At 41.2% G+C, this 23,613-nt stretch overlaps 3 protein-coding genes across 6 annotated transcripts in view; 2 read left to right on the top strand and 1 right to left on the bottom strand.

Annotated features, from left to right (window-relative positions):
• FRY (FRY microtubule binding protein) overlaps positions 1-1,540 on the top strand; it is a 199,589-nt gene extending 198,049 nt beyond the window's left edge. For all 3 annotated transcript variants that reach the window (XM_075084765.1, XM_075084750.1, XM_075084760.1), the window contains one exon: positions 94-1,540. In XM_075084765.1, coding sequence (XP_074940866.1) covers positions 94-352 — 259 coding nt within the window. In that variant the 3' untranslated portion in view covers positions 353-1,540. The remainder of the gene's footprint in view (positions 1-93) is intronic.
• A 2,236-nt stretch (positions 1,541-3,776) lies between these two features.
• Positions 3,777-5,926, bottom strand: ZAR1L (zygote arrest 1 like). Its single transcript, XM_075081909.1, has 4 exons — positions 5,327-5,926; positions 4,931-5,023; positions 4,705-4,779; positions 3,777-4,301 (listed from the first exon to the last, which is right to left on the bottom strand). The coding sequence occupies exons 1-4, from the start codon at positions 5,924-5,926 to the stop codon at positions 4,158-4,160; spliced, it is 912 nt and encodes a 303-aa protein (XP_074938010.1). The 3' UTR covers positions 3,777-4,157.
• A 3,992-nt stretch (positions 5,927-9,918) lies between these two features.
• The window catches only part of BRCA2 (BRCA2 DNA repair associated), a 39,372-nt gene continuing 25,677 nt past the window's right edge, over positions 9,919-23,613 (top strand). The window contains exons 1-10 of one of the 2 annotated variants that reach the window (XM_075084778.1): positions 9,919-10,044; positions 11,113-11,210; positions 12,010-12,261; positions 14,284-14,389; positions 15,185-15,237; positions 15,329-15,369; positions 15,463-15,574; positions 17,383-17,438; positions 18,363-18,477; positions 22,314-23,504. In XM_075084778.1, the coding sequence (XP_074940879.1) occupies positions 11,132-11,210; positions 12,010-12,261; positions 14,284-14,389; positions 15,185-15,237; positions 15,329-15,369; positions 15,463-15,574; positions 17,383-17,438; positions 18,363-18,477; positions 22,314-23,504 (2,005 nt within the window). In that variant the 5' untranslated portion in view covers positions 9,919-10,044; positions 11,113-11,131. Of the gene's footprint in view, positions 10,045-11,112; positions 11,211-12,009; positions 12,262-14,283; positions 14,390-15,184; positions 15,238-15,328; positions 15,370-15,462; positions 15,575-17,382; positions 17,439-18,362; positions 18,478-22,313; positions 23,505-23,613 lie in introns of those variants that run through there. The other variant, XM_075084786.1, reaches the window with a different exon arrangement.

The following is a 23,613-nucleotide window of genomic DNA, read 5'->3' on the forward strand; positions in this document are numbered from 1 at the left end:
TCCATTCTCATTTTAGAGATCTCTGTCACCTAGTTTCCATCTGTGCTAATAAACCCATAATGATACGCACATTCTTCTCCTGTTTGATTGCAGGATTTTGTGGCCCAATGATATCTTTGGAAGTAGCTCTGACGATGAAGTCCAGACACTACTGAACATTTACTTCCGGCACCAAACCTTGGGTCAGACGGGCACCTACGCACTGGTGGGCTCCAACCAGAGCCTGACTGAAATCTGTACCAAATTAATGGAACTGAACATAGAGATCCGCGACATGATTCGCAGAGCTCAGAGCTACCGGGTCATCAACACTTTTCTTCCAGACTCCAGCATTTCCGGCACAAGTCTCTGACAGGACCCTTGTGCCCTCTTGCAAGCTGGGAGTGCTGCCCTGTTGGAGTGAGGTGGCTCAATGCCTTCTCAGCCTTACAAAGGTTTGGTCAAACTGTACTCACTCTTGTTACATTTAGGATTTCTTCTAAAAAGATATGGGCTGAACTTCAAATGTGTAGCAATACTGTAAGGACAAAGGTAGCATAGAGCATCCGGGACAACATCCTTTGTTCTCTGTTGCACAAAAACCAGTTAGCATTTCACTGAGCAACTGCAACTCACTACTGAAGAAGTGACTTCCATTGCATACCAAAGCCTACTACACTGAACAATACTTCCTTTATTTTAGGTTGGCAAAAGTGCAATGTTTCCTTTGCAAAATAATATTTTTTGTTAAAAAAAAAAGACAAAACTTGTACATTTTTTTCCTTTTTGCTCTTATTTGGTTGAGTGAAAGATGGGCAGAATGAAGCTGGCCACAGAATCTCGTAAACTTGTTGGTCAAAAGCTGAGCGCCTGTATATACGAAACAAATTGTAAATGGACTACAGTTTAATGTACACTGTAATTTGAATATGATTACTGTATCTTAAAACAACGAGCTGCTATGAAGTACATTTCCTAATGTTACTAGGCTACTGTCTCTGAAGGTACTGGATCATATTGCAGAGGTCTGTTCTTAGGCCCCCAAGCATCATGAATGGTCTTGCTAGATTTTCTTTTTTTTTTTTTAAAGGACCTTGGCTGCTTTTTACTAGAGGGTTGCTTTTACGAATATATTTATACTATTAAAGGATGGTTGATCTAATTTAACTTGCCATTTTGTAGGAGAAAACCCCATCACAGAGTCAAATCTTTTGAAGTTATGCATGCATATTTTTATTTAATATAAATTTTGAGTATAAAAAGTAAACATATTAACGTGAAATGCAAGTTCTCATTATAAGTTTCTTTAAAGAGATGTCTTATTTTATTTGTAATGTATATATAAAAGTCATACCTGTATGGTTTTTTCTTACATTTAACTGCTGTCCAGTGTTAAATGTATGCATGTAAATCTGTTGCACATCTGAGACACTTTTATCCTGACAACTATGTAACTTATTCGCTCTGTAAATACACTTACCGTTTTTGTGAAGTAACTTTGGTTGATATTTGGATCAGTACATCCATTTAACTAAAATATAGAAGTCATATATAATCACAACACAGTATGTGCTTGTTGCGAAGATTGTGTTCTTGTCTGAATTTCTACTGTTGAGGACAGTATCTGCGATCAGCAGCCCCTAAAAGACTTTTTTTTCATCGTCCATGGTGTTTGTTACACTGAAAGAAACCAGTGAGAAATGTAAGAATTTTTTTGTCAGGCTGTAGTTACAACTTAAGCTGGAAGAGTACATTGACTAAAGCAGTTTCAGAATTGAAAAAAATCCAAAATGGAGCTGAAGGTTTGTTTCTGATAAAAACATCAGTAATGGTGCTGTTCGTTGCAGCACTGGGTTTCAGTGGGGTTTTCTTCTCATGCTAAAGGTAAAAGAAAAGCTGTCGAGCCTGCCATATCAGCCTCGGCTCTGAGAATCCAGTAAAGCCCTCTCCCCTTCACCCGTTTTTTTTCAACATGCTTGCACGATTTACTTGAATCTTGAAAAACACTTGTATTGGTGCATAAAAGGGGGGGAATTGACTTTTACAGGTTTTCTCATTTTGCAGTCCACAGAGTTCTGCAACATAGTTGTAGCTGCAGGACAAAACAGATCCAAGGCAAATAATTTCCAAAAGAAGTGCCATTCATCACACAGCTATTTTTCTGAGTAAAATAATCTGCAATGGTTACAGAAGTCTTCAAATTTCAATTAGGTATTTCCCTTTCGAAAGCTATTCAGAATTGGGGTGGTCTGCAAAAATATTTAATGGCTGGTGAAAGATGAGGTGTGCTCTATCACTTGGCAAAATCATGGATATTTTACAGATCACAGAATCACAGGAAAATTCAGGTTGGAAGGGACCTGAGTAGGTCATCTAGTCCAACCTCCACTGTGAAGCAAGGTCAGCCATGAAATCAGAATAGGTTACTCTGGCCTTTATCCCGTCAGGTCTTGAAAACGTTCAAGAATGGAGAGTGCACAGCCCCTCTGGACAACCTGTTCTACCTGACTGTCCTCGTGGTGGAAAAGCTTTTCCTTTATCCAGTCTGAACCTATCTTGTTTTACCTTATGCATGTTGTGTCTCACCCCCCTACCATGAGCCCAGTTCTATCAACATCTCCTCACAGAGCAAGTGCTCCAGCCCTGTGACCAGCTTGGTGGCCTTCACTGAACTCCTTACAGCTGATCAACATCTTTCTCACACTGAGAGCCCAAAACTGGATACAGTAATCTACATGTGGTCTAGTGAGCAGTGAGTAAAGGGGAGCAATCGCTTCCCCTGCTTCACTGGCTCTGCTTCTGTTCGTACAGCCCAGGACGCTGCTGCCGCCCGTCGCTGCCAGGGCCCACTGCTGGCTCCGCACCCAGCTTGCTGCCAACCAAACCCCAAGGGCACTTTCTGATGCGCTGCCCCCCAGCCAGGCAGTCCCCTGGCTGTGTTACTGCAAGGGGTTCTCCCCCTCCAGGGACAGGAATTTCCTGTCATCCCTGCTGAATGTCACAAGGCCTCCGTTGGCCCATCCCTCCAGTCAGCTGAGATCCTGCCAAATGGCTGCGCTGCCCTCAGCTGCATCGGCTGGTCCCCCCAGTTTGGTGTCACCTGCAAACTGAATAAGTACACTCTGTTACCTTTTTCAGGTCACTGGTACAGGACAGACCACCTACTGTATGCTACTTGTTACTGTCCTGCAGGTAAACTACAATCCATTAGCCACTGCTTTAAGCAACCTGATTCAATTGGTCCTCCACCTCCAGAGCTTCCTTCCACCCTTAAGTATTCTATTATTCTACACAGATACAACAAAACCCACAATGTAACCATCTAGCTTTCTTAGCAATTCCTAAACTTCAGATACAGTAGAAATCAGTATATTCCCAACAAAGCCTCACTGAAGTCCTAGGACAACAAACTGCAGTAGTGCCCCACTGTGCTTCTACAACACTGATACTTCAATTTGGATTCCCCTAACTGCATTTTGCCTCTATGAAACCACCTTCAGTTATATTTAAGCCACCTACCCTGGAGATACCTTACATGACTGGAAAGCTTCTGAGGCACAAGCCTGTATTTGAACCAGGGGCACAGGGACTTGTTCTACCTCTTTTGGGAAACATTAAGTCTAGAGAAATTGTTATAGTCACAAATTGCCCAGCTCAAAAGGTTTTTTTACTCCTTGCTTAGAAAACATGTGAAGCTTACACTTTTCCTTCATAGCTTACATAGTCCTTGATGATCAAACCACAGCGATTTTTTTTTTTAAATATATTTCACAGAGGCAGGGGGAGGAGATAGTTGCAGATGCATTTACCCCAGACTTTATGCTCCAGAACGTTTGCACCTTCGACACTAGTTTAAGTGACCGAAGGAAAGACTTGCTTTTGCGGTTTTTATGTTAGCATTCCAAAACCAAACCCTGTTTTCTTTAGGAAATCAAATAGGTTTGGTTTCCTTCTAGATATACTTTCCTCTTTCATCCCAGCAAGATGAAACCATGGGGTAACAAACTAGTGCAAACATTTATTGAACTTTATTCATAACATACATACAATTAAGTTATATACTTTATAAATACAAAAGTCATTATCCATTATCCAATGCCAGGTCAAAAGCCTAAAGTCAAAGCAAGAGACTGACGAAGTGCAAAGTGCACAGTGCAAAACAGACACAGGAACACATATCAGACAATGTATTTGAAGCTGTAAGTGTTGTCACAGGACAGCCTCTTGCCTTTGCAGCGGCCACAAAGTTCTTGGCGATGAGGTCTCTTGAGATCAACATGTCTCTTCTTCTGAGGGCAGGAACAACGAGTCTTTGAACAGGTCTTAAGAAACAAGACATTTTATTAGTAGTAGGTCAAAGGTGTTCACTTTGTGTTAGCCTCACATTTAGTTTTCCTTGATCATAGCAACACATTTGGGCTGATACACTTAACAGAGCTCCTGTGGTAAAAACCCTGTGGCGTTAAGCTGAAGAGCCTTCTCACCTAGAAGCACAAAACCCCATCCTATGTGTAGCTAGGCCTAACACTGCCTAGAAAACTGTTTATGTAAGCCACCTGCAGGAGAAAGGAGTCCTATCCCATTACACCTTCCCCAAATAACATTTTCTAGTACTCTGATGAAAGCAAGCTCTCTTCCAGATAAAGTCAAGTTACCTCAACAACTATTAGAGTATACGACAAACTCTGGCAGTCTTACTAGGATATAGAAATGGGTAACGTTTACCTGGCACTGGATTGCTTCCACTCGATAGGGATTGAAGCCCTTTTGGCATTTGCGACAATGCTGCTTGAAGTACACCTTAAAAAAAGAAATCAAGTTCTCAGTTACTACAGAGACTTACTCAGGGTGTTCAGTACAGGTACCTAAATTTGTGGTAAAACATCTGATTTGTCACAGAAAACACTAGTGTTTTCTTACAAGTATCAAGAACAAGAAATTACTTAACTACCTTGTTGCTTCCAGAAATGCACCACACGTAAGCACTCTCCCATCTGGTCTTGCAGTCTTTACAGTGGAAATAGCCATACTTCTGCTCCAAAAACTGCGGGGAGAAAGTTCACTGAGCAGCCTCCAGCACCACCAGAAGACCCAGCCCAGCTCCCTCATTACACCACCTGTTTTGTGAGGGGGAGAGCGCGCTGCCCGGGGATCACCAACCGGGGGGTGGGGCAGGGGGTGCAGAGACACGAACAGGAAGCCCGGGGGGAACCACTGTGCCTTTTGATGCTCAAAAGCAGTTTTCTCGCCAGCCTGATTCATGGCTTGCCTTCCACCCCTCTTGCCCAGAGCAGGCTGTACCAGGCCTCAGCCTCTCCTCGGGCCCCGGTGTCCCAGCGCTGCACACCTGGAACGCAGCCCGCCGCCTGGGGGCCGCAGCCTCCTCCCGTGGCGCCTCTGCTGCCTCCTGACTCGGCAGAGCAGCCTCTGCCTGGCCCTCCTGCTGCTCTCTGCTACCATCCTCCCCCTTCTGCTCCTCGGTGGTCGTTCCAGGCGCCGCCTCCTTCTCCTGGGGCTCAGCAGCCTCAGGCAGCGTGAAGATGCGGCGGTCGGGCATGGGTGAGTAGAGGGCAAAGTGCCCCGGGGCACGCCGGGCAGCGGCGCTAAGGAAGCAGCCAACAGGCAGCGTGCGCGGCCCCAGCGAGCACTGCACGGCGGCGTCAGCCCGCAGGTTCACCTGCACGCCCACCTCCTTGGTGTTGGCCTGGGGAAGCCGCGGCATCAGCCCGGGGCTCACCTGCAACAGCAGGGACTGGAGCTGTGCCCGTCGGTAGCTGTCCACGTAGTCGGAGGGCGTGGGGGTGAAGGGTCCCCCGAGGAAGGGGCTGATGCTCTTGCTCTGCTTCCAGCTGGGCTGCTTCACCGTCGGGTCCCTGCCACGGCTGGGTGTGAGACTACCCCTGAAGCTCTGGTATGTGCTGAAGGGCGGATAGACAAAGCCTTCCATGATCACAGCTATAGAGTGGTTCTGCTTGTCTCCCTGCCCGGCCTTTATCTTATCTGGGGAGCTGCTGCTAATTGTTGCTAATTGATGGGGAAATTGGCCCCAGCCGTGGGGCGAGCTGGGGGTGGGAATTGGTTGCAAAGGGAGGGCTGCAGGTCTGCCCGTCTGCCCTCACCTCTGCTCCCAGAGCTTCTTCCTGGTGGCTCAGCTGAAACAGGAGTCGATGTGTTTCCCAGCACGCGGAGTGGGAAGCCTGGACGCGCAGAACGCGAAGCCCCTGGTCCGGCCATCACGTACAGGATTTCCCTTCCTTGGCTCATCAAGGCCTTTGCAGAAGGCCAAGGCTTGTACAGAGCTGGGCTGCCGCTGTGCCACATGCACACAGGCCGGCTTGCCCTGCTCCCAGAGGCCTTCGCCTCTGGTTTCAGGTAGGAAATGCGGCCGCAGGGCTGGAAACTGCAATAACAAATCCAGAGCTGAATAAAATCCCAGCTGTTTATGCCGCTGTAAATCGGCAAAGATCCTGACAGAGCTGTGTAAGCCCTGAAAAGACATAGGTGCTCAGAAAGTAGCACGTCTCTGCAAGACCCTGTAAAGATGAACGGATGTATTTCAGCCATAGCTGGGACAGCCACGGCGTTCATAGTGAGGGGAAGGCTGCTTGCTCACAACTCCTGCTGTTTAAGGTCTTAAAAGAAGGAAAAGGGGGTTTGGAAAACTAACAAAGCCCAGATAATGTGGGTACCCCGCAGACAACTGAGCAAAGAATGCAGGCAATTGCAACTCTGAAAAGAAGTCTTTATCGGTATTAAAAGGTCCAAGCATCGCCATTACCCCATTACTTGGGGATTGTCTACATGCAGCTTTTCTATCAACCCTACTGGTTTAGGAAAAGATGGAATGTATTTCAGTTTGTGCAAGACTCCAGAGGGAAAACAGGTATACTGGGAAAAGTGGCTTAATGCGGTATAATGAAATAAATGTTAGCAATACAAGCACTTACATATTAGACTGATAGTCCTTCTTCCATAATTACATCACCTTAGTTCAATTCTAAGGTAATATAGTTAAAATCATATAATTAAATCATCGAAACTGTGTTTGTGAGTCTTTAGAGACTGTAGAATCCCCAAGTCCCTGGACGTGCTGTGATGTGAAGTAATTTCTTTGCATGACTCCACCTTTGCAAAAGTGCTGCATTATAAAATTCAGTGGGCCATCAAGATCAGGGCTAGAGGAGAGCTGGTAGGGATGACATCTGTAAACATTCACAGTGTATTTGAGATGGAACTTTTCAAGTATCTGAAATAAATCAGTAAGAAACAGCATTTTTATGAAACAAAAAGGGGCTGAGATTCAGGAAACAAATTCATCATAGTTAAAAGCAAGATGGCTCAAGGCTCCATGTTAGGCTTGGTTTTCAAAGCACCGTCTATCAACTCAAAGCAAAAACAGGGTATCGAGAGGACCAAGTTAAACCTTAGAACTGTGGTGTGGCTGCAAAAAGAGTAAGTTGTTAGGGTGCACTGGGAGGGAGATGGAGATTAAATTGGCAACTACATGCCATCATTCGAAACAACGCTGTGGCTTCCTGTGGAATGCTTTGGGAAGAACCAGTCACTGCACCTCCCCAGCCCACTGCAGGATTAGAAGTGAAAGAAGTTTGTTGGAAGGAGGAGGAACATGGAGAAATTGTTGTGTGAAGAGATACTGAAGAAGGTGACTGATGAGTAAGTAGGTGGTGTGTTAAAACTGAAAAATAAGGACTGGTGTGGAGAAGTAGGAAGAAACCCCTTTTTAACACACGAGCAGCTGAACATCCAGCTAAAATGAAGGATGGCTAGCTCAAAATTGGCAATAGGAAGAATTTTCCACCCAAACTTAAGTTATTTTATGGACTCATTTCTGAGGCCAAGAACTTAGCAAGATCAAAATGGGAATGGACACATATGTGGAGGATAATAATATTCTCTTTATTATAACATCAACAACCATAATTTAATGTGTCAAGACCTACAAAACCACCTGACAAAGCAGATGAGGTTGACACCGCTGAAGGCGATGACATGCCATCACAGCACCACTACTCGCTGTAGGACTTCTGGAGCCTTTTTCTGGGACATTGGCATTAACACCTATTGAACAGGCAGTTGGAATACCTCATTTCTCGTGTATATAGGGACGTGTGAGGCTGGCTGACGTGTGACTCAGGACTTCAACCACTTCCTTGGGGAGATTATTCCAATGGGTGACTGTCCTCAGTGTGAAAAATTTCCCTCTGGTGTCCAATTGGAATCTCCTCAAGAGCAACTTGTGTCCATTCCCCCTTGTCCTCTCCATGTGTAAAAAGGGAGTCTCCATCTTTGTAACTACCCCTTAAGTACTGGTACATGGTGATGAGATCCCCTCTGAGCCTCCTTTTCTCAAGGCTGAACAAACTCAGTTCTCCCCTCCCTATATGGCAGGCTTCCCAATCCTTTGATCATCTTGGTGGCCCTTCTCTGGACCCCTTCCAGCCTGTCCACATCCTTTTTGTAGAGCGGGGACCAGAACTGTACCCAGTACTGCAGGTGTGGCCTGACAAGCGCTGAGTAGAGCGGGATAATGACTTCATTCTCTCTGCTGGCGATGCCCTTTTTGATGCAACTGAGCATCCTATTGGCCTTCTTGGCCGCAGCAGCACACTGGTCACTCATGTTGAGCTTTCTGTCCACCAGGACCCCCAGGTCCTTTTCCACAGAGCTGCTTTCCAGCCAGGTGGATCCCAGTCTGTGCTGCACTCCTGGATTATGTTTTCCCAGGTGCATGATCTTATGCTTTTCCTTGTTGAACTTCATAAGGTTCTTGCTGGCCCACTCCTCCAGCCTATCCAGATGTCCCTGCAGAGCAGCTCTCCCTTCTGGAGTGTCTACTTCCCCACTCAACTTGATGTCATCAGTGAACTTCATCAGGCTACACTTGATGCCATTATCCAGATCACTTATAAAGATGTTGAATAACATTGGGCCCAATATCAATCCCTGGGGGACTCCACTAGTGACAGGTTGCCAGTTTGAGAAAGAGCTATTTACCACCACCCTTTGGGTGCGGCCTGTCAGCCAGTTCCCCACCCGCTGCACAGACCACTTGTCTAGGCCATAACACATCAATTCTCCAGGAGGAGACTGTGGGGGACTGTATCAAAGGCCTTGGAGAAGTCCAGGTAGACAACGTCCACCGCCTGCCCCATGTCAACCAGGCAAGTCACTTTGTCATAGAAGGCCACCAGGTTTGTCAAGCACAATCTGCCTTTAGTGAAGCCATGTTGGCTTTTCCCAATCACGTGCTTCACTTTTGATGGCCCCCAGGAGGATTCACTCCATAACTTTCCCAGGGATTGAAGTAAGGCTGATGGGCCTATAGTTACCCAGATCCTCCCTCAAGCCCTTCTTGTAGACTGGGGTAACATTTGCCTTCCTCCAGTCCTCTGGGACATCCCCTGTTCTCCATGACTTCTCAAAGATTATGGAGAGCGGCCTTGTGATGATGTCAGCCAGCTCTCTCAACACCCTCGGGTGGATGGCGTCAGGACCCATTGATTTGTGGGGGTCAAGCTCCTGTAGTAGTTCATATACTAACTCTTCTTCCACCGATGGTGGGTTGGTGTTTGGTTCAATTGGCAATTTTGTTCCCAAAGCCTGGGACCGTACAGTGCTGGTAAAGACAGAGGTGAAGAAGGTGCTGAGGACCTCTGCCTTTTCAGCACCATTGGTGATTGATTCTCCTTTTCTGTTTAACAGTGGGTCTATGTTTTCCTTCTTTCTCTGCTGGCTATTGTGAGAAGCCAGCCTTGGACGCGGAGCAGTTACAAAACACACCGTTATTTCCACCGCCCGCAGGTCTCACCTCCCCGCCCTGTCTCCAGCCCCCCGCCCCGCCTCGTGGAGGCGTAGCAACGGCCATTCTACCGCCTGCTTCCCGTGACGCACGGGCCGGGCAGGCGGGAGCGGTGGGTGGTCTCAGTGCGCAGGCGCTTGGAGCTGCCTTGGCGCCAAGCTTTGAACGGGGCGGCGGTGGTGCCGCCACGTCCCGGCCGTGAGGCGATGCTGTGGCTGCCGCGCCGCCTGAGGGGCTGGAGGGAGGTAAATGCCCTGCGTGTGCCCGGCCCGGGGAGCTGCCCTTTCGCGTGGGGGGGATGTCCCCGCTGCCCCCTGGGGTGGGGCCCCTTCCCGCTGCCACCCTCTTCCTCCTCCTCCTCCTCCTCCTCACAGCCGGTGCAGGGGTTTGCCGTTACCGGGCCGCCGGGGTGTGTGGGGGTGTGTGTGGGTGGGGGTGTGTGTGTGTGGGTGGGGGTGTGTGTGTGTGGGTGGGGGTGTGTGGGTGGGGGGGTGTGTGTGTGTGTGGGGTGTGTGTGTGGGGGGGGGGGGTGTGTGGGGGTGGGGGGGTGGTGTGGGGAGGGGGGGTGTGTGTGTGAGCGGGGCTTCACCCCGTGCGTGGGTGGTTGCCCGGCAGGAGCTTTCCCTAAGGGGAAGCGGAGTGGACAGGTCGCCTCGTCGTCTAAAACGTACTTTTGAGGCAGTTTTTAATTTCGTGGCTTTCTGTCTTAGGGTAGCCTTTATCCTTGTTTTAAATGTCCCGTCTTTCCCGTCGTTTTGGTAAGGCAGTGTGTGTAAAACAGCAGTCACGTGGGAAACTGATTTTACGGTGGAAATAAGTGTTAAACAGGAAATTTTCTATGGCCATCTTATACCAGTTTTTTAATAGAACTGTGAAACTGGCAACGTCTGCTCTGCTTGAGAGGAGCTTTAAACAAATTCTTGGCCCCTAAGTTGTAATGGTTCGAAGAGTAATAGTATATATTCTAACATATAGTAGTGAGCATGGATTTTTTAATTTATATTTAAAATATCTCTTGTTAAAGTACCTCTGTGTTCTGCCCATTCCATCTTGATTTTTCTCCTGTATTTGCTGAGTATTGTTATTATCTCTGGTATAATTCTCTATGCCCTTCTTGTCTGTTGGCTTCGTACCGTGTTCATCATTGTGATGTTTGGATGCATACACCACAGTCTTAAAGCTAAACGTGTTGGGTTATGACACACCTACCAAGAAATGCAGCAAAGCAGGGTTAAGACTTGCAGCCCTATGACGTTAGATGTTAGAATAGCACTGTATGAAAGTGCTTTCTTCTCTCTTCTCGTTTTTTTCAGCAACGCTTCCAGTAATGTTATGGATCAGAAAATGGCTTACAAACCTTTGGAAAGACCGACTTTCTTTGAAATATTTAAGGCACATTGCAGTGAATCAGGTACAGCTTGTCTACAGTAAATAACTTTTATTATGGCTGCTTTCTGGACATTGCTATTTTATACGCATCTGCTGTATGCTGTATATTCCATATAAAAGTGTGGTGCAACTTGTTAGCAGCCCTACTTGCCCCAAATTTGTATTAACTAATATCTACCTTTTTTTTTAACATCTGTATACATTTTATTTGTAGCTTTTTTTTTTGTAATGTGTGCTCAGCTGGTTTTTTGTACTTGTTTTTTAGCTGCAGCTTCCTTATGTACCCTCATGCAGGCCAGGTTTAGTATTTTGCCAAATGCACCTATAGTTGTATGATTTATTAATGTTAAAAGGATCCTGTTTAACTTGCCAGTCTGAGTAAAATAAGATAAAGTAAAAGTCAGGTGTATGCTTTTAATTTTAAACAAACTGGATATTTATCTACTTGTTGATTAGTTTTGTTAATGGTCTGAGAATTTGGGCAGCCGTTCTTGTATACTTTGTGGGTATTGGAGTTCAAAGCTATCTAGAGACAAAATAAACATAAGTATGACAAGGGAAGGAGCAACATGTTTTGCTGCTAGCATTTAAATGCTTAATGTGTTTTCACATCCTGCATTGAATGTTAATTAAGTATTAATTTGCAACTAATTAAAGTCTTCTTTTACATGTATCATATATAGAATGGAGACTTCTGTTTTATGTCCTGGTTTAATAACATATGAACTCATACTTGTCATGTTTGTTTGCATGCCATTTGGCAGGTTTCTTTATTTTCTTTTTTTTTTTTAATGTGGAGTTTTTAATGTTTTTCTTCATAGACTTAGGGCCTATCAGTCTTAACTGGTTTGAAGAACTCAGCGCAGAAGCACCCTCATATGAGCCTAAATTGTTAGGAGACCATGATGGTCCCATTGGCTGGCTTGATCAAACATCTTTTAAAACTCCGAGGGCAAAACCCTCCACGTACAGTCAGCTGGCATCAACTCCACTGATTTTTAAAGAAGAAAATATGATATTGCAACCTTATTCTTCTCCTGGAAAAGAACTGGATCAGAAAAAAATAGGAGCAAGTAAGTAATTTGGGGTTTTTTTTAAGCGCTATTTAAAGGCTGCCTGTGTGCTCCAGAAGCAATAGATTCTTTTTTTTAATATACTTTCTGTTGTGGTACCTGATGATTATTAATGTAATAGATAATGCTTCTGCAGAAGTTGTATGAGTAAAAAGGTTATCTTAGGCTTCTGAAGATCACCTGTAAAGATGCAGAATTAATCTTAATAATTAATTCAGCCTTGCAATAAATGGGTAATGTACATGCAAAATTCCCTGTAGAAAAGATATTGTGCTGGTCCTAATACTTCAAATGCTGTTAATATAAGGATCATATGAGCTTATTAGTGTAACCTGGTGACTGAGAATCAGAGTGAATTTTTTTAGCAGTCTGAGTTTTGTTTTATTCAAAATCTCTGAAAATCTTTTCAAGAGAGAATGATGCTTATCATGCTGAAGTATGAGGTCATCTTTAAGGCACTCCTTAACCTTTCTTTAGAAAGATTTTGAAGCACTAAACTCTTTGAGCTAGTAAAACTGTAAGTCATGGGTGGAAAGAAGTTACACTTTTCCATTTAGAGACTGCTTTTATGAGGTACTTCTCACTACCTTATTTCTAAATTCCAAGTGTGCCATGAAAGTATACGTCACTCTGCTCATTCTTTATGTACCTGCAAGCCATAGTACCCATCCTCCATGGAAAGAAGAATCTTTTCTATGAAAGAAAATCGAACCCTGTTTCTGCAATATCTGATATGTGCATTACTGTGTCTGTGCTCTCCTAACAGTAAGAGAAGCTCTTTTAAACAGGTTACAGACGAAGACAAGACTCCCTTTATTATCAGAATCATTCTTAGATCCTGAAGCAAAGTCTTTAAAGCTGTAGAACTGTGTTACTGTTCAAATAAACTTTATAATATTGCTACCCTGTTCACTTCTCTTAAGTTTATGGCTGAACTTCTGCTCAACCTATTCTCAGCTGAGAACATGTTTCTTCTAAATTTAGCTATTTGGACTTTTACAGCGTTATGTCCCTAGTGAATTCTTCGTAGCATTTCATAAATGGCAAACAAATGAACCGTATGATTCTTCCGTTTCAAAACGGTTAATTTTGTTCTGTGCTTGTGGATGCAGACACTCTGTAAGGAAGGGAAGATGACTGTTACCAAAGTTTCTATAGCTACCTGTGGCTGGCCCGAGACCTTTTTTGCCCGGTTTTCTTGGTTACAGCCAACTGACTCATGTATGTAGTTTTATTTCTTGTTTAAAACAAGAGCGTGGATGGAAGCTGATGGATTTCACCTTGGTATGGTATGGGATGCAGCTGTGCTGAGCATGTGGACTCAGGAACTCAGAAGCAGAGAGGAGTGCAGAAACCTAGGTGTAATTTCTGATACGGAAGTTGTTCGGAGATTTCTCAGTAGGAATTCTTTTGAGTAGCTGCTTGTTCATGTGAGGGGCTCACTGTTCAGAGGATTCTGCTGCTTTGGTGGGCACACTCTTTCTCTTTTGCCTGGAGATGCATAGCACATAAATAGCTATTGCTACCAGTAACAGTCCCTCTGCTAACAGTTCCAGAAATAATTTTTGCTTTATGCTCCCTATTCAAATCAAGAAGTGTATGTCCTAAGTAAATTTGAGGGAAAGCTGGTACAAAAGCATGTTTGCATGTATTGAGTTTCTCCTAATAATAACTTCTGCAATGACAAGAAAGGCACAATACCGTACACTAAAACTGACATGGAATAGGTGACTTGAATAATATAAAAAAAATATACCGGAACATGAATATATCAAATGAATAAAGTGACATAATGAGTTATTTTTGGCTGTGCATTGGAAATGTGTTTAGCATTGTTTGGATATGGAATTTGAACATGTTCAGAACATTAGAGGAGAAGGTAGTGTTGAGTGTTTCGGTGTCTGATTTTTAATTAAGCAAATATTGCATAATTTTTTTAAAAGCTTATCTTTGAACTTCAAAATAGAAACTGTTGCTTGTAGTTTTGCAAGGTTGTATTGATTATTATACTCTGTGGTGTAGGCAGAGAGAATTTGATAAGCCCGGGTATCACAAGAAGAAAAATGGATCAAGAAAATGAAATACTTGCTTCTCCTCCTCGTACCTTTTGCAACTTCCTTGCTGCTAGGTATGTTAAAAATTACAACACAAATATAAACAGGATTTTAAACAAAAAGCAATATTAAAAACACCATATTTGACTGGTAGACTTTTTCAGAGCAGTGAATAATCTTGTATGGTTATGATACTTGTAGGTTGCTAGGTGAATTGAAAATAAAACACTAGCTAATTTTGAAAACTTCCTTGCTTTTACGTATTCTTCCTTTCTATTCTTCTGCTCTTTCACAGCTGGCATATGGCATTTGTTGGCATTATTTCAGCTTCACAAATCCTCAACAAGCAGTGCAAGAAAAAGTAGTAGTGATGTATCATGTGCTTCTCAACTAGTAATTTGTAAAGCTATTGATAATATTTACTGAGGTTTTTTAGTAATACCCTTGATTTCTACATTTAAGTGTATATATTTCAGCTAAGTCTAATCAAAGTGCTCGTGTTGATTGTAAGAACAGTTAAACTAATTATTTAATTAAAATCAACTTAGCCAAGCCAATTTCCATAGCTTCATACAGCATAATAAGAAATGCATGGTTATACTGAAATCTATTAAACTATTTGTCTGACAAATAATCACTGAAAATTAACATATTTCACAAAAGAAGCATTTTACAGTTTGTAATAAACTTATGGTAAAGTTTAAAATACTGATGCTTAGGAGAAATTTGCATTTTATTTAGGGAAATAGCTGTGGTTTCAGAGAAAGATAATAATGGAGGCAGTAATATATGTAAAGTCTGAAATATTTACTTACTTTCAGAAATTGAGAAGTTAAATTAGTATTTTTTTATTTGGTTTTGTTTTGCAGTCCAACTTCTTTAAGGAATAATTACAGAACACCCCAGAGAAGCAATATGCCTGGTTTGTATTTTCACTACTTGGTTTTATCTGTAGATATAAATGCTTGTGTCGTAGGTATTAATTAATGCCCTTATTACATAATGGTTTTTAGGACCATATGGAAGCTTGTTTTGCACACCAAAACTTTTGGAGGTAAGTATTTTATTCATGTATTGCGTTTTCTTTTTCCTGAGTAGTACATTTAAAATTCTGCATAGAAATAATAATTGTTAAATATATTTTTAGGTCAGAACTCCAAATCGTATTTCTGAAAGTCTGGGAGCTGAAGTGGATCCAGATATGTCCTGGTCAAGTTCTTTAGCCACACCTCCTACACTTGGTGCAACAGTGATGATAGGTATTTCTAAAAATGAACAGTTGCTAAGGGTTAAAAATTTCTAGTTTTGACACTGAAAATTCACTTAGTGTGAACTGATTTTTTTTTCTTTTATTAAAAAGGACAAAACTCTTACAGTGATGCTTAGCAGGTGACTTTAACTAATGCAGCCCTAAAAGGAAATGAAATTAAATGTGCCATTGCTTTTCAAACGTTTTCTTCCTTTGTACAAGGGATTAGGGAATATAAACTTAGAAATAACATAGCAAAGCACAGAAGGAGGATTAGATAATGATTGATTATATTTGCACTATTACAAAACTTGATACTATTAGGTTAAGTCATGTGAGTATGTTTATCAAGTCTAAGGAGGCAACCTGTTGAGTAAACTCCACAGCAGCAGTGCTGGCTTCAGCATTTTTAAGCCCTCTCACTGTGCCTACTATCACATTGATGCAGTGAGACAGAGTGAGATACTGCTCCAATTGAAGTCCTGAGTTGTTTGGACAGGACAATTCCAGGACCTCATTTACTGCACAGCTGCATGAACAGCTGTGCCAGCATAACTGAGGATGAGAATGAGTAGGTGATGACTGTTTAAGTGGCACTAACACTGATGCTAAACATCAAGCTATGACCTAAAGTGTTGCTGTAAGTGGGATTTCTTTAGCATATGATAAGCAAAATGAAATTTGACTTTATGATTTGTTGATGAAAACCCTTGAGAAAATGGGAAAACCTGGACATCTGCTTACCTCCTGACATTGCTGTTTTTGATGTGGTTAAACTATCACTGTATAAAGCATATAGAGTATGCAGGCATATAAAGCATATTAAGAATGCATGCAAGAAATGGGAATCTCCTCCTGCAAAAATTGCTCATGGCACCAAGCCTGTCATAGTTCAAGAAGTGTCTCAGTGGCGCTCTTAGTCATGTGGTTTGGTTTTGGGTAGTCCTGTGAGGAGCAGCAAGTTGAACTCGATGATCCCTATGGGTCCCCTCCAACTTGAGATATTCTGTGATTCCTCTGCTGTCAGGGAGGGGGTGGGACGCTGCACAAGGCTACTGAGTTGGGCTGGTTTGGGTGTCTTTGGTTCAGAATGATGTGACTTGAAAAGGAAGGTTGCGGAAAGTACCCATAGCTTAATGATGATGTTCTGGGAGATGAGTTGTGGTTTGAGCTCTCCTTCTCGTTCTCCCAATTCCTGGAGGAGCCTAGTATTTTATAGTAGTGATGCCCACTCCCTGCCATCTGTCACCTGTAAAAGGAAAAAGTGAGTCATTTGTCTGTTACATGGACCTTAGATGCCGTGTCTATGAATGAAACATATTATTTGAAATCGCTGTTCTTCAGGCATCTTAAAAATAGGGTTCACTTTCTCCTGTTGTAATGTAGGTGCAAAGATATCACTGCTCTTGTAGGAGGGAATGGAAAAATCCAAAGTCTTGACAAAGGCTTGAAGATCTCATCCAGATCCTTTGACAGAAAAGATTAGAGAGTAGGGCCATGAATAACTGCTGGAAAGGGGATTGGCAGTGATGGTGGTCTCAGAGTGGTAATGAACCTACCTACCTAGCAGCAACTGCAACCTGTGATTTAGGGTGGTTTATGCTGTTATGAAACTGCTTTTGTACACTGTCCCGCAGCTTCGCCTGTAGGACTTTTTAGTTAGAACTTATGGTTAGCTTTTAGTAGCTTTTTATTTATAGATTTCAGTTGCATTTAAAATAATCCAAAGAAAACCCTCCCAAAACACAACCATATTTGAACACACTCAGCAGATTGTTTAGGAGCAAATGAATTGACTTGTCTTTCTTTCTTCTAAAGCTAGAGAGAATGATTCTATTTCTGGAGCAAAGCAACAGGATGAAAGAGCTAAGATAGTAAGTAGTTTTAAGAGCTATGCTGTTCTTTAATTTCAGTTGAGCTATTTAGTTACATGTACATTCCTTGAGCCAAGACTAAAAAGTTCTGTCATCCTCATTCTAGGCCCTCCTATCTGTCTATTTTAAAAAGGTACTGCTCACAAAACTAAATTTGCAAAGCCTGGCTGTAGGCTGTATTTTCACAAATATATTTTTTGCTGTGTTTAAAAAAAAAAAAAAACAAACCAAACCCAAACCAACAAACCCACAAAAAAATCACTTGGATTCAGCAGCAGTGAGAATCATTCAAAGATCATCAAACCTAGGAATTGCAATACGCTACTTACCTGAGGGTTTGGGGGTTTTTTTCTCTGTCAAAGTTTTGGGAGTTTTTGTTTGGCTTTTATTGTCCAATAACTTCTAGTGCTCAACCACTATACCAAGACTGAGTATTAATTTCAGACCTTTGATATTGTTAGGGAAGGGAGAGTTCCTGCAAAAGGATAATTTTACTCTGCATCTATGAAAGCAGAACAATTATTCAGACTGAAAACCGAGGATGGTGCTAATGGGATTCAATTACAAAGTTACATTTGATTCTTAACTACCTGAAACTTCAGTTAACAAACCGTTAGAAGTTAAAATAAGCAAAACGGCTTTTTCCTTTCTCATATCTCCTTTGTTCCTTTTTAAGGGGCTTGCTTATAGTAAACTGTTGAACCCATTTGCTGCCCTTAAATTGATCGTAGAATGGAACGTGGTTTACATTGAAAATGAGGATTATTTGCTTATTTATTTTCAGGTGTAGCTGTGAAAATGTTACCTTTCATTTTAAGAGATGCAGAATTCAGATATTGCAGTAAATGTTTAGTTGCTTACTTTACTGTTAAAGTGACACTTACTGATATGTGATGTATGTAACAGCTTATGTCTGGTTTACAGGTTTTACACAGCTTTTTTTCCAACCATGATAAATGTCCTGGGACAAGTGATACAAGTATGCTGTCTATACCAGAAACGGTAAAGCTAAATGCTGAAGACGACAGCAAAGACTTTGGTATGCATTGATGCTTTACTACTGAGTATACAGTGAAGCAAGACTGAGGGTAGAGTCACGCTGAGCTGATCTTATGGCTTATTTCCTCTGCCAGCTGTGTGACTTCCTGAATTGATTCAACTTTGTAAAACTAATCTGGTCTTAAACAAAGGAATCAGTTTCTGTTGAGTCAGCAACTTAAATCAGGTTGCCATGCCACTAGATGACAACCAGATTAGTACTGGTGTAGGTGAAGGTGTGATGCTGTATGGGAGAGCTGAGAGAAAAATGGTACAGGCTCAAGGGGGAGCAAGAATACTACTTCTAACTATTGAATAGATTTAGCTTTATCATGGAGTTTTACCCCAATACTCATTCTGTGGTGAGTTTGTTTTTTAATCTTGCTATATCCTTTCTTCATTTACTTTACCTATTAGTAGTTCAAAGCAGGACAAATCCTTTAGGAAAATGAAATGTTGCTTTTTTTTTTTTTAAATGAATGCAGGAAATACTGAGCCAAAGAAAAAAAAAAAATGTTTTCATTCTCTGTTCTTAGGTTGTTTTAGTGAACGGGTGAAAAATGTACACTTCAATGTGAGCTTTAATTTTTGCTGAGAAATGATGGCAGAAGGGAAGAATATTAGCAGAAATTTGTTCAGCAAGCATGGGTGTAAATGGGTACTGTAGAGATTCACACAGGCTAGACAGGATGATATATCCTTAGATTATGTGTCTCCTTATCTGAATTGAATGGGCTGCCCTAAAATATTGTTTGGTGGTACATGTAAGGACTGTGAAAGAATCAGGTTAGAATTTGACGAGGAGGGCCAAGAATGCTGGGGTCAGGAAGCATTGTTGCTTGCAGGGCAATCTATACTGCTATTTTTGAATTGTAGGTTCAAATATGCTGAGAAAAAAAAAAAAGTAGTTGTCATGGCTTGAAAATATTTGACCGTCAGAAGTACTATTGAAAACATATTCAAGCAATCTGTAGTCAGTAAAACATATTTAGAAATGAAGGACAAATTAATGACTTGTGCTGTGTTCCAAAATGGCTTATTGCATCCCATACTACAGTAGAGAGGCTAGTTAAAACAATGAGTGGAAATAAGAGGAAGAAGAAACATGGGGGGTTTTTTGAAAGTACAAAATAACTTTTGCAAGTGTCTCTTTTTTTCTCCTCTGTCCTCCCCTTTTCATAGTAGTTAACTTGGCATTTGAAGATGCAGTATAAGGAGGATAGCTCAAACCTCCATGCTTGTACTTTCAAATGTTGGTTTTCTTTGGAATAGTGTTGTATGATCGTGAAAGGCAATCAGTTTTATTGGGTATAATTTTTATTTCAGTTAGAATAAGGGAGATCATAATACTGCTTTAAATTCCTACATTATTTTAAGGATATGAAGAGATAATTTATATTTTACCAGTTCAGTCCTTAATAGAAGTGAGGCTCAATATAAGCATTCAGTCCAAAGTATAAGAACGACCAAATATTTCAAAGATTTTTTTTTTGCTGGATTTTTTGTATTTTTAGTTGTAATAATTTGGGAGAGAGGAAAACTTCTTTAAACTTTTACATTTAACATAACTATGGACTGCAAGATATGTACTGTCATGTATTAACGCTTCAGAATTGCACAAAAGGAGCTAAATTTGTATGTTCATTGCATATTTGTTAAGCATATTCATTTACAGCCCAGTCATTAATTCCTAAGGTTCATGTCCCTAGTTTAAGTGAGTCTAAGACTGGTCACTGTAACACTGAGCTTTAGGCATCTGGCCCTTGTAGCAGAATTCACAGCTTTGCTGTAGGTATATAACCATGGATTCAGAGTTAAGATTCTTCAAACATATAAGAATCAGCATGTTGACTGGGAGGCTATTTAAATTGCAAAACTGGTGGGAAATATCAAATTCTGAAACACTTTAGATATGTCACCCTGGCCTGTTGCCCAAAACTTTGTATTTAAACTCTTTAATTAAAAAAAAAAAACACGCGCCCAACCAACAAACAAAAAGACCCCACACAAATTTGTCACTCATTCCATTTATAACCCTGATCAGAATAAGTGGTCTATCTTTAACCTCAGTGTCTAGAGCTATTCATCAAGTAGGAGAAATAGGTTCAATGCCTTCTGCTAATAAGAATTCCAGCCTGAAATGGGGAAATATGTTCTAACAGTCAGTCAATATGTGACTCCAGAGTAGAAACATCTAATGTTTAAGCCTTTTTTTTTCTCCTGAGTATTGTATTATTTACCCAGAAGGAGACGCACTGAGATATCAAATTCAGTAGTTATTGTTTAGTTAGGGCACTTACTGGGAAAACAGGAGAATTCTGTAGTGCAGCCCTTGTTTTGGAGGTTTTCATTTCACTGATCCTCCAGTGAGTTTAGAAGTCAAAATGAACTTCCCTGATTTTTTTTTTTTCTTCCCTCCCCAGCATCAGGTTATTCAGTTTACAACCAGTATCTTTACAATCTTCTAGATACTCCTGGTTTTCTTTTTCGATTAAAGGTAACAGCTCCTGTTTGAGTAAAAAGAAATATAACTGTCTTTTTTTAGAAAGGTCTGTTGACAAATTACTACAGGATGAAAGGATGTGGACACACAAGTTAGTCCAGAGGAATGCACTTCAATAAGGGAAAAGAACCTGTACACTCAATCTGTAGTGTTACAGACTCTTCTTTTTGAGATCTTGTTTAGTGATACCTTATGCCACTCAGGCAAAACTGGAAAGTAAAGAGAATGGGTAATGTTAGAGATGTGGTAAGAGAGTTGGTTGTATGCCTACAGCATGGGCATGAACCATTAGTGGATGTATTACAAATAGCTGGATGTATGTGACCAAGTATTGGGAAATTTTCTGTGGACTTGCAGATGGAAAATCTGTTGTACACTAGGTTATTTAAAAGTTCTAATAGGGAAAATAATGCTAAATTATAGAAATTGTACCTAAAAAAGGCATATGGAAAAAGTTAAGCTATTGATAATACGCCCAAGGAAAACAGAGGACAAGGATGTTTTCTAGGTGCTTAGTTACAATTTCTCTTACATGAAAAAGCCTTAAAAAGTACTCTTAAAATAAAATCTAGCTACCTTTTTGAATGTGAATTATTTTGATAGGTAGGCCTAGTTTCATATATTTGAGAAGGTAATATTTTTATTTGGTACGTGTAAGCTTTCAAGGCTGTCTACGAAGTAGAGTGTAGGTTTTTTCCCCACTGCATATTATTTCTCTACACAAATAAAAAATTCTCATGATTTTTCTAATATTTCTGCCAATTGTTTGGAACTTCTTAAAAGCTTCCTAATAAATTTAAAAAATTAGAATACTTTCTAAATTGTTCTTGACACTATGCTATTCTATATCAAAGCAAAAGATAATTTACTAGAATCATCCTTAAATAACAGTTTCCTTAGCTGCCAGTTATCGACAAAAATAGGCAGCTCCTTAAGGTGTTTGGTGCCTACCATCTGGTATAAATTTTGGAGGGAAAAATCTAGACATTTATCTTTTAAAATTACCTATTCATTCTCCTGTCTGTAGAAAAACCAAAATTCTTCTAAGACAGCCAGGTTTCATCTGGGAAACCTGCTTAACCATCACAGTCCTCAGGAAGCCAGGGCATCTGCATATGTGTCCTTTGCCTCCTGTTTCCTCTAATAGCTGCTGTTGAAGAGTAACTTACTTTAAAGGCATGTAGATTTATTTTTCCAAATTCACTCCTGAATAAAGGTAATTGCTGTAAAATTGAAAGCTGTTTTTACCTGTAAAAACACAATGCTGTTAAGTTATTTCCTAAAACTTAATTTTGTACTTCTTTTCCTCTCTCCATCTTGTCTAAACTATTTAGAGTCGGCGATGTTAGATGGCTTATTTGGTGAGATGAATAGCTTTGAGGATACATTCGACATGCCTGCGAAGTCCAGTGGAACTCTTCTGCTGGTGCCAGATGCTCTGGATGGAGTAGAGAAACAAGAAATAAACACAGACACAGATAAAGCACAAGGAGAGGGGGATCTTCCATTGGAGCAGTCTATTAGAAGAAAGGCTGGCATTTCACAGGAAGTGAAAACAACTCGCTGGACTGAAAAAAGCCACTCTATTGAAATGAAGGATTCTTTACTCCAAAACACAGATGAAGATACATGGGATGGTAAAGATGGCTGTTTAATAGGACATAAAAAGGAATTGGAGTCACTTAGGATTGCAGGAGATGTGCAGGATTATAGAACACACACGTCATCTGAGAATGAGAAGCCTGTGAAAGAAGACACGCTGTCTTCATCAAGTCAGTGGTCTCAACTGAACTTATCTGGTCTTGATGTAACTCACTTGGAAATGTCTGTATGTAGCTTTCCACCCTCTGACTTACGTACAGAGAAAAATTTAGAAGAAAAGTCAGTACTAATGACCAAGGATGATGCTGTGGAAACATCTCTATGGAATACTTCGGGCTTGATAAAAGCACAAAAGCTGAGTGTCGGTTTGTCAGAAAAGTGCTATGAAGCAAAAAATTCTGAAAACAACCCAACATCAGAAATAACTCCAGTAGAATCTGTGTCTCTGAGTGTTCAAGGTCCAAAGTTAGTAAAAGGATGTGCAGCTGAGAAGGTTTCCAAAATGAGCTTCTTAAACTGTAATTCTTTTTTAATTGAAAGTACAAATGCCACAGAGTATTCTGTGGTGTACAACGGCAACTTTTCCAAGCGGTTAAAAACAACTTCTAAATCTGTTGTGACTGATGCTCTGTCTCACCCACTTGTATGTAGTGCTACGTCTCCAGATAATTGCAATGACCTACATTTAACAAACAGAGAAAATACTCTTACAAAGTCTGGCTTTAAAAGCCTGACTATGTTATCTAGCTTGAGAAAGCGATCCAAGAGATTTATTTATACAATAAAGAATACCTTATTGTATCAAGAAGAAAAAATACAGAAAGAAGTAACCTCTGAATTGCCTATTCATCCTGTATTACCACATTTGGAATCTGATTTGTGTGAATTTAAAGGTTGTCGTGTGGCCAGTGTTGATGAGCAAGGTATATTATTAAGCTTTTCATCATTTGTGGAGGATTCTGTATTTATTTAAGAATGTTTTATGTAAATGTTTCAGGTAAAATCATGTAAAATCTTGTTTCTGATAAAGTA

Source organism: Phalacrocorax aristotelis, chromosome 1 (assembly GCF_949628215.1).
Source record: "Phalacrocorax aristotelis chromosome 1, bGulAri2.1, whole genome shotgun sequence".
Classification (NCBI taxonomy): Eukaryota; Metazoa; Chordata; class Aves; order Suliformes; family Phalacrocoracidae; genus Phalacrocorax; species Phalacrocorax aristotelis.

What these genes read in the sequence shown, in the direction of transcription:
- ZAR1L (XM_075081909.1), bottom strand. Translation starts at nt 5,926, where the DNA reads ATGGAAGGCTTTGTCTATCCGCCCTTCAGCACATACCAGAGCTTCAGG. An exon ending in GGCGGCGGGCTGCGTTCCAG is followed by an intron (nt 5,024 to 5,326) that starts GTGTGCAGCGCT and finishes TTCTCCCCGCAG; the next exon opens with TTTTTGGAGCAGAAGTATGG. An exon ending in TGGAAGCAATCCAGTGCCAG is followed by an intron (nt 4,302 to 4,704) that starts GTAAACGTTACC and finishes TTGTTTCTTAAG; the next exon opens with ACCTGTTCAAAGACTCGTTG.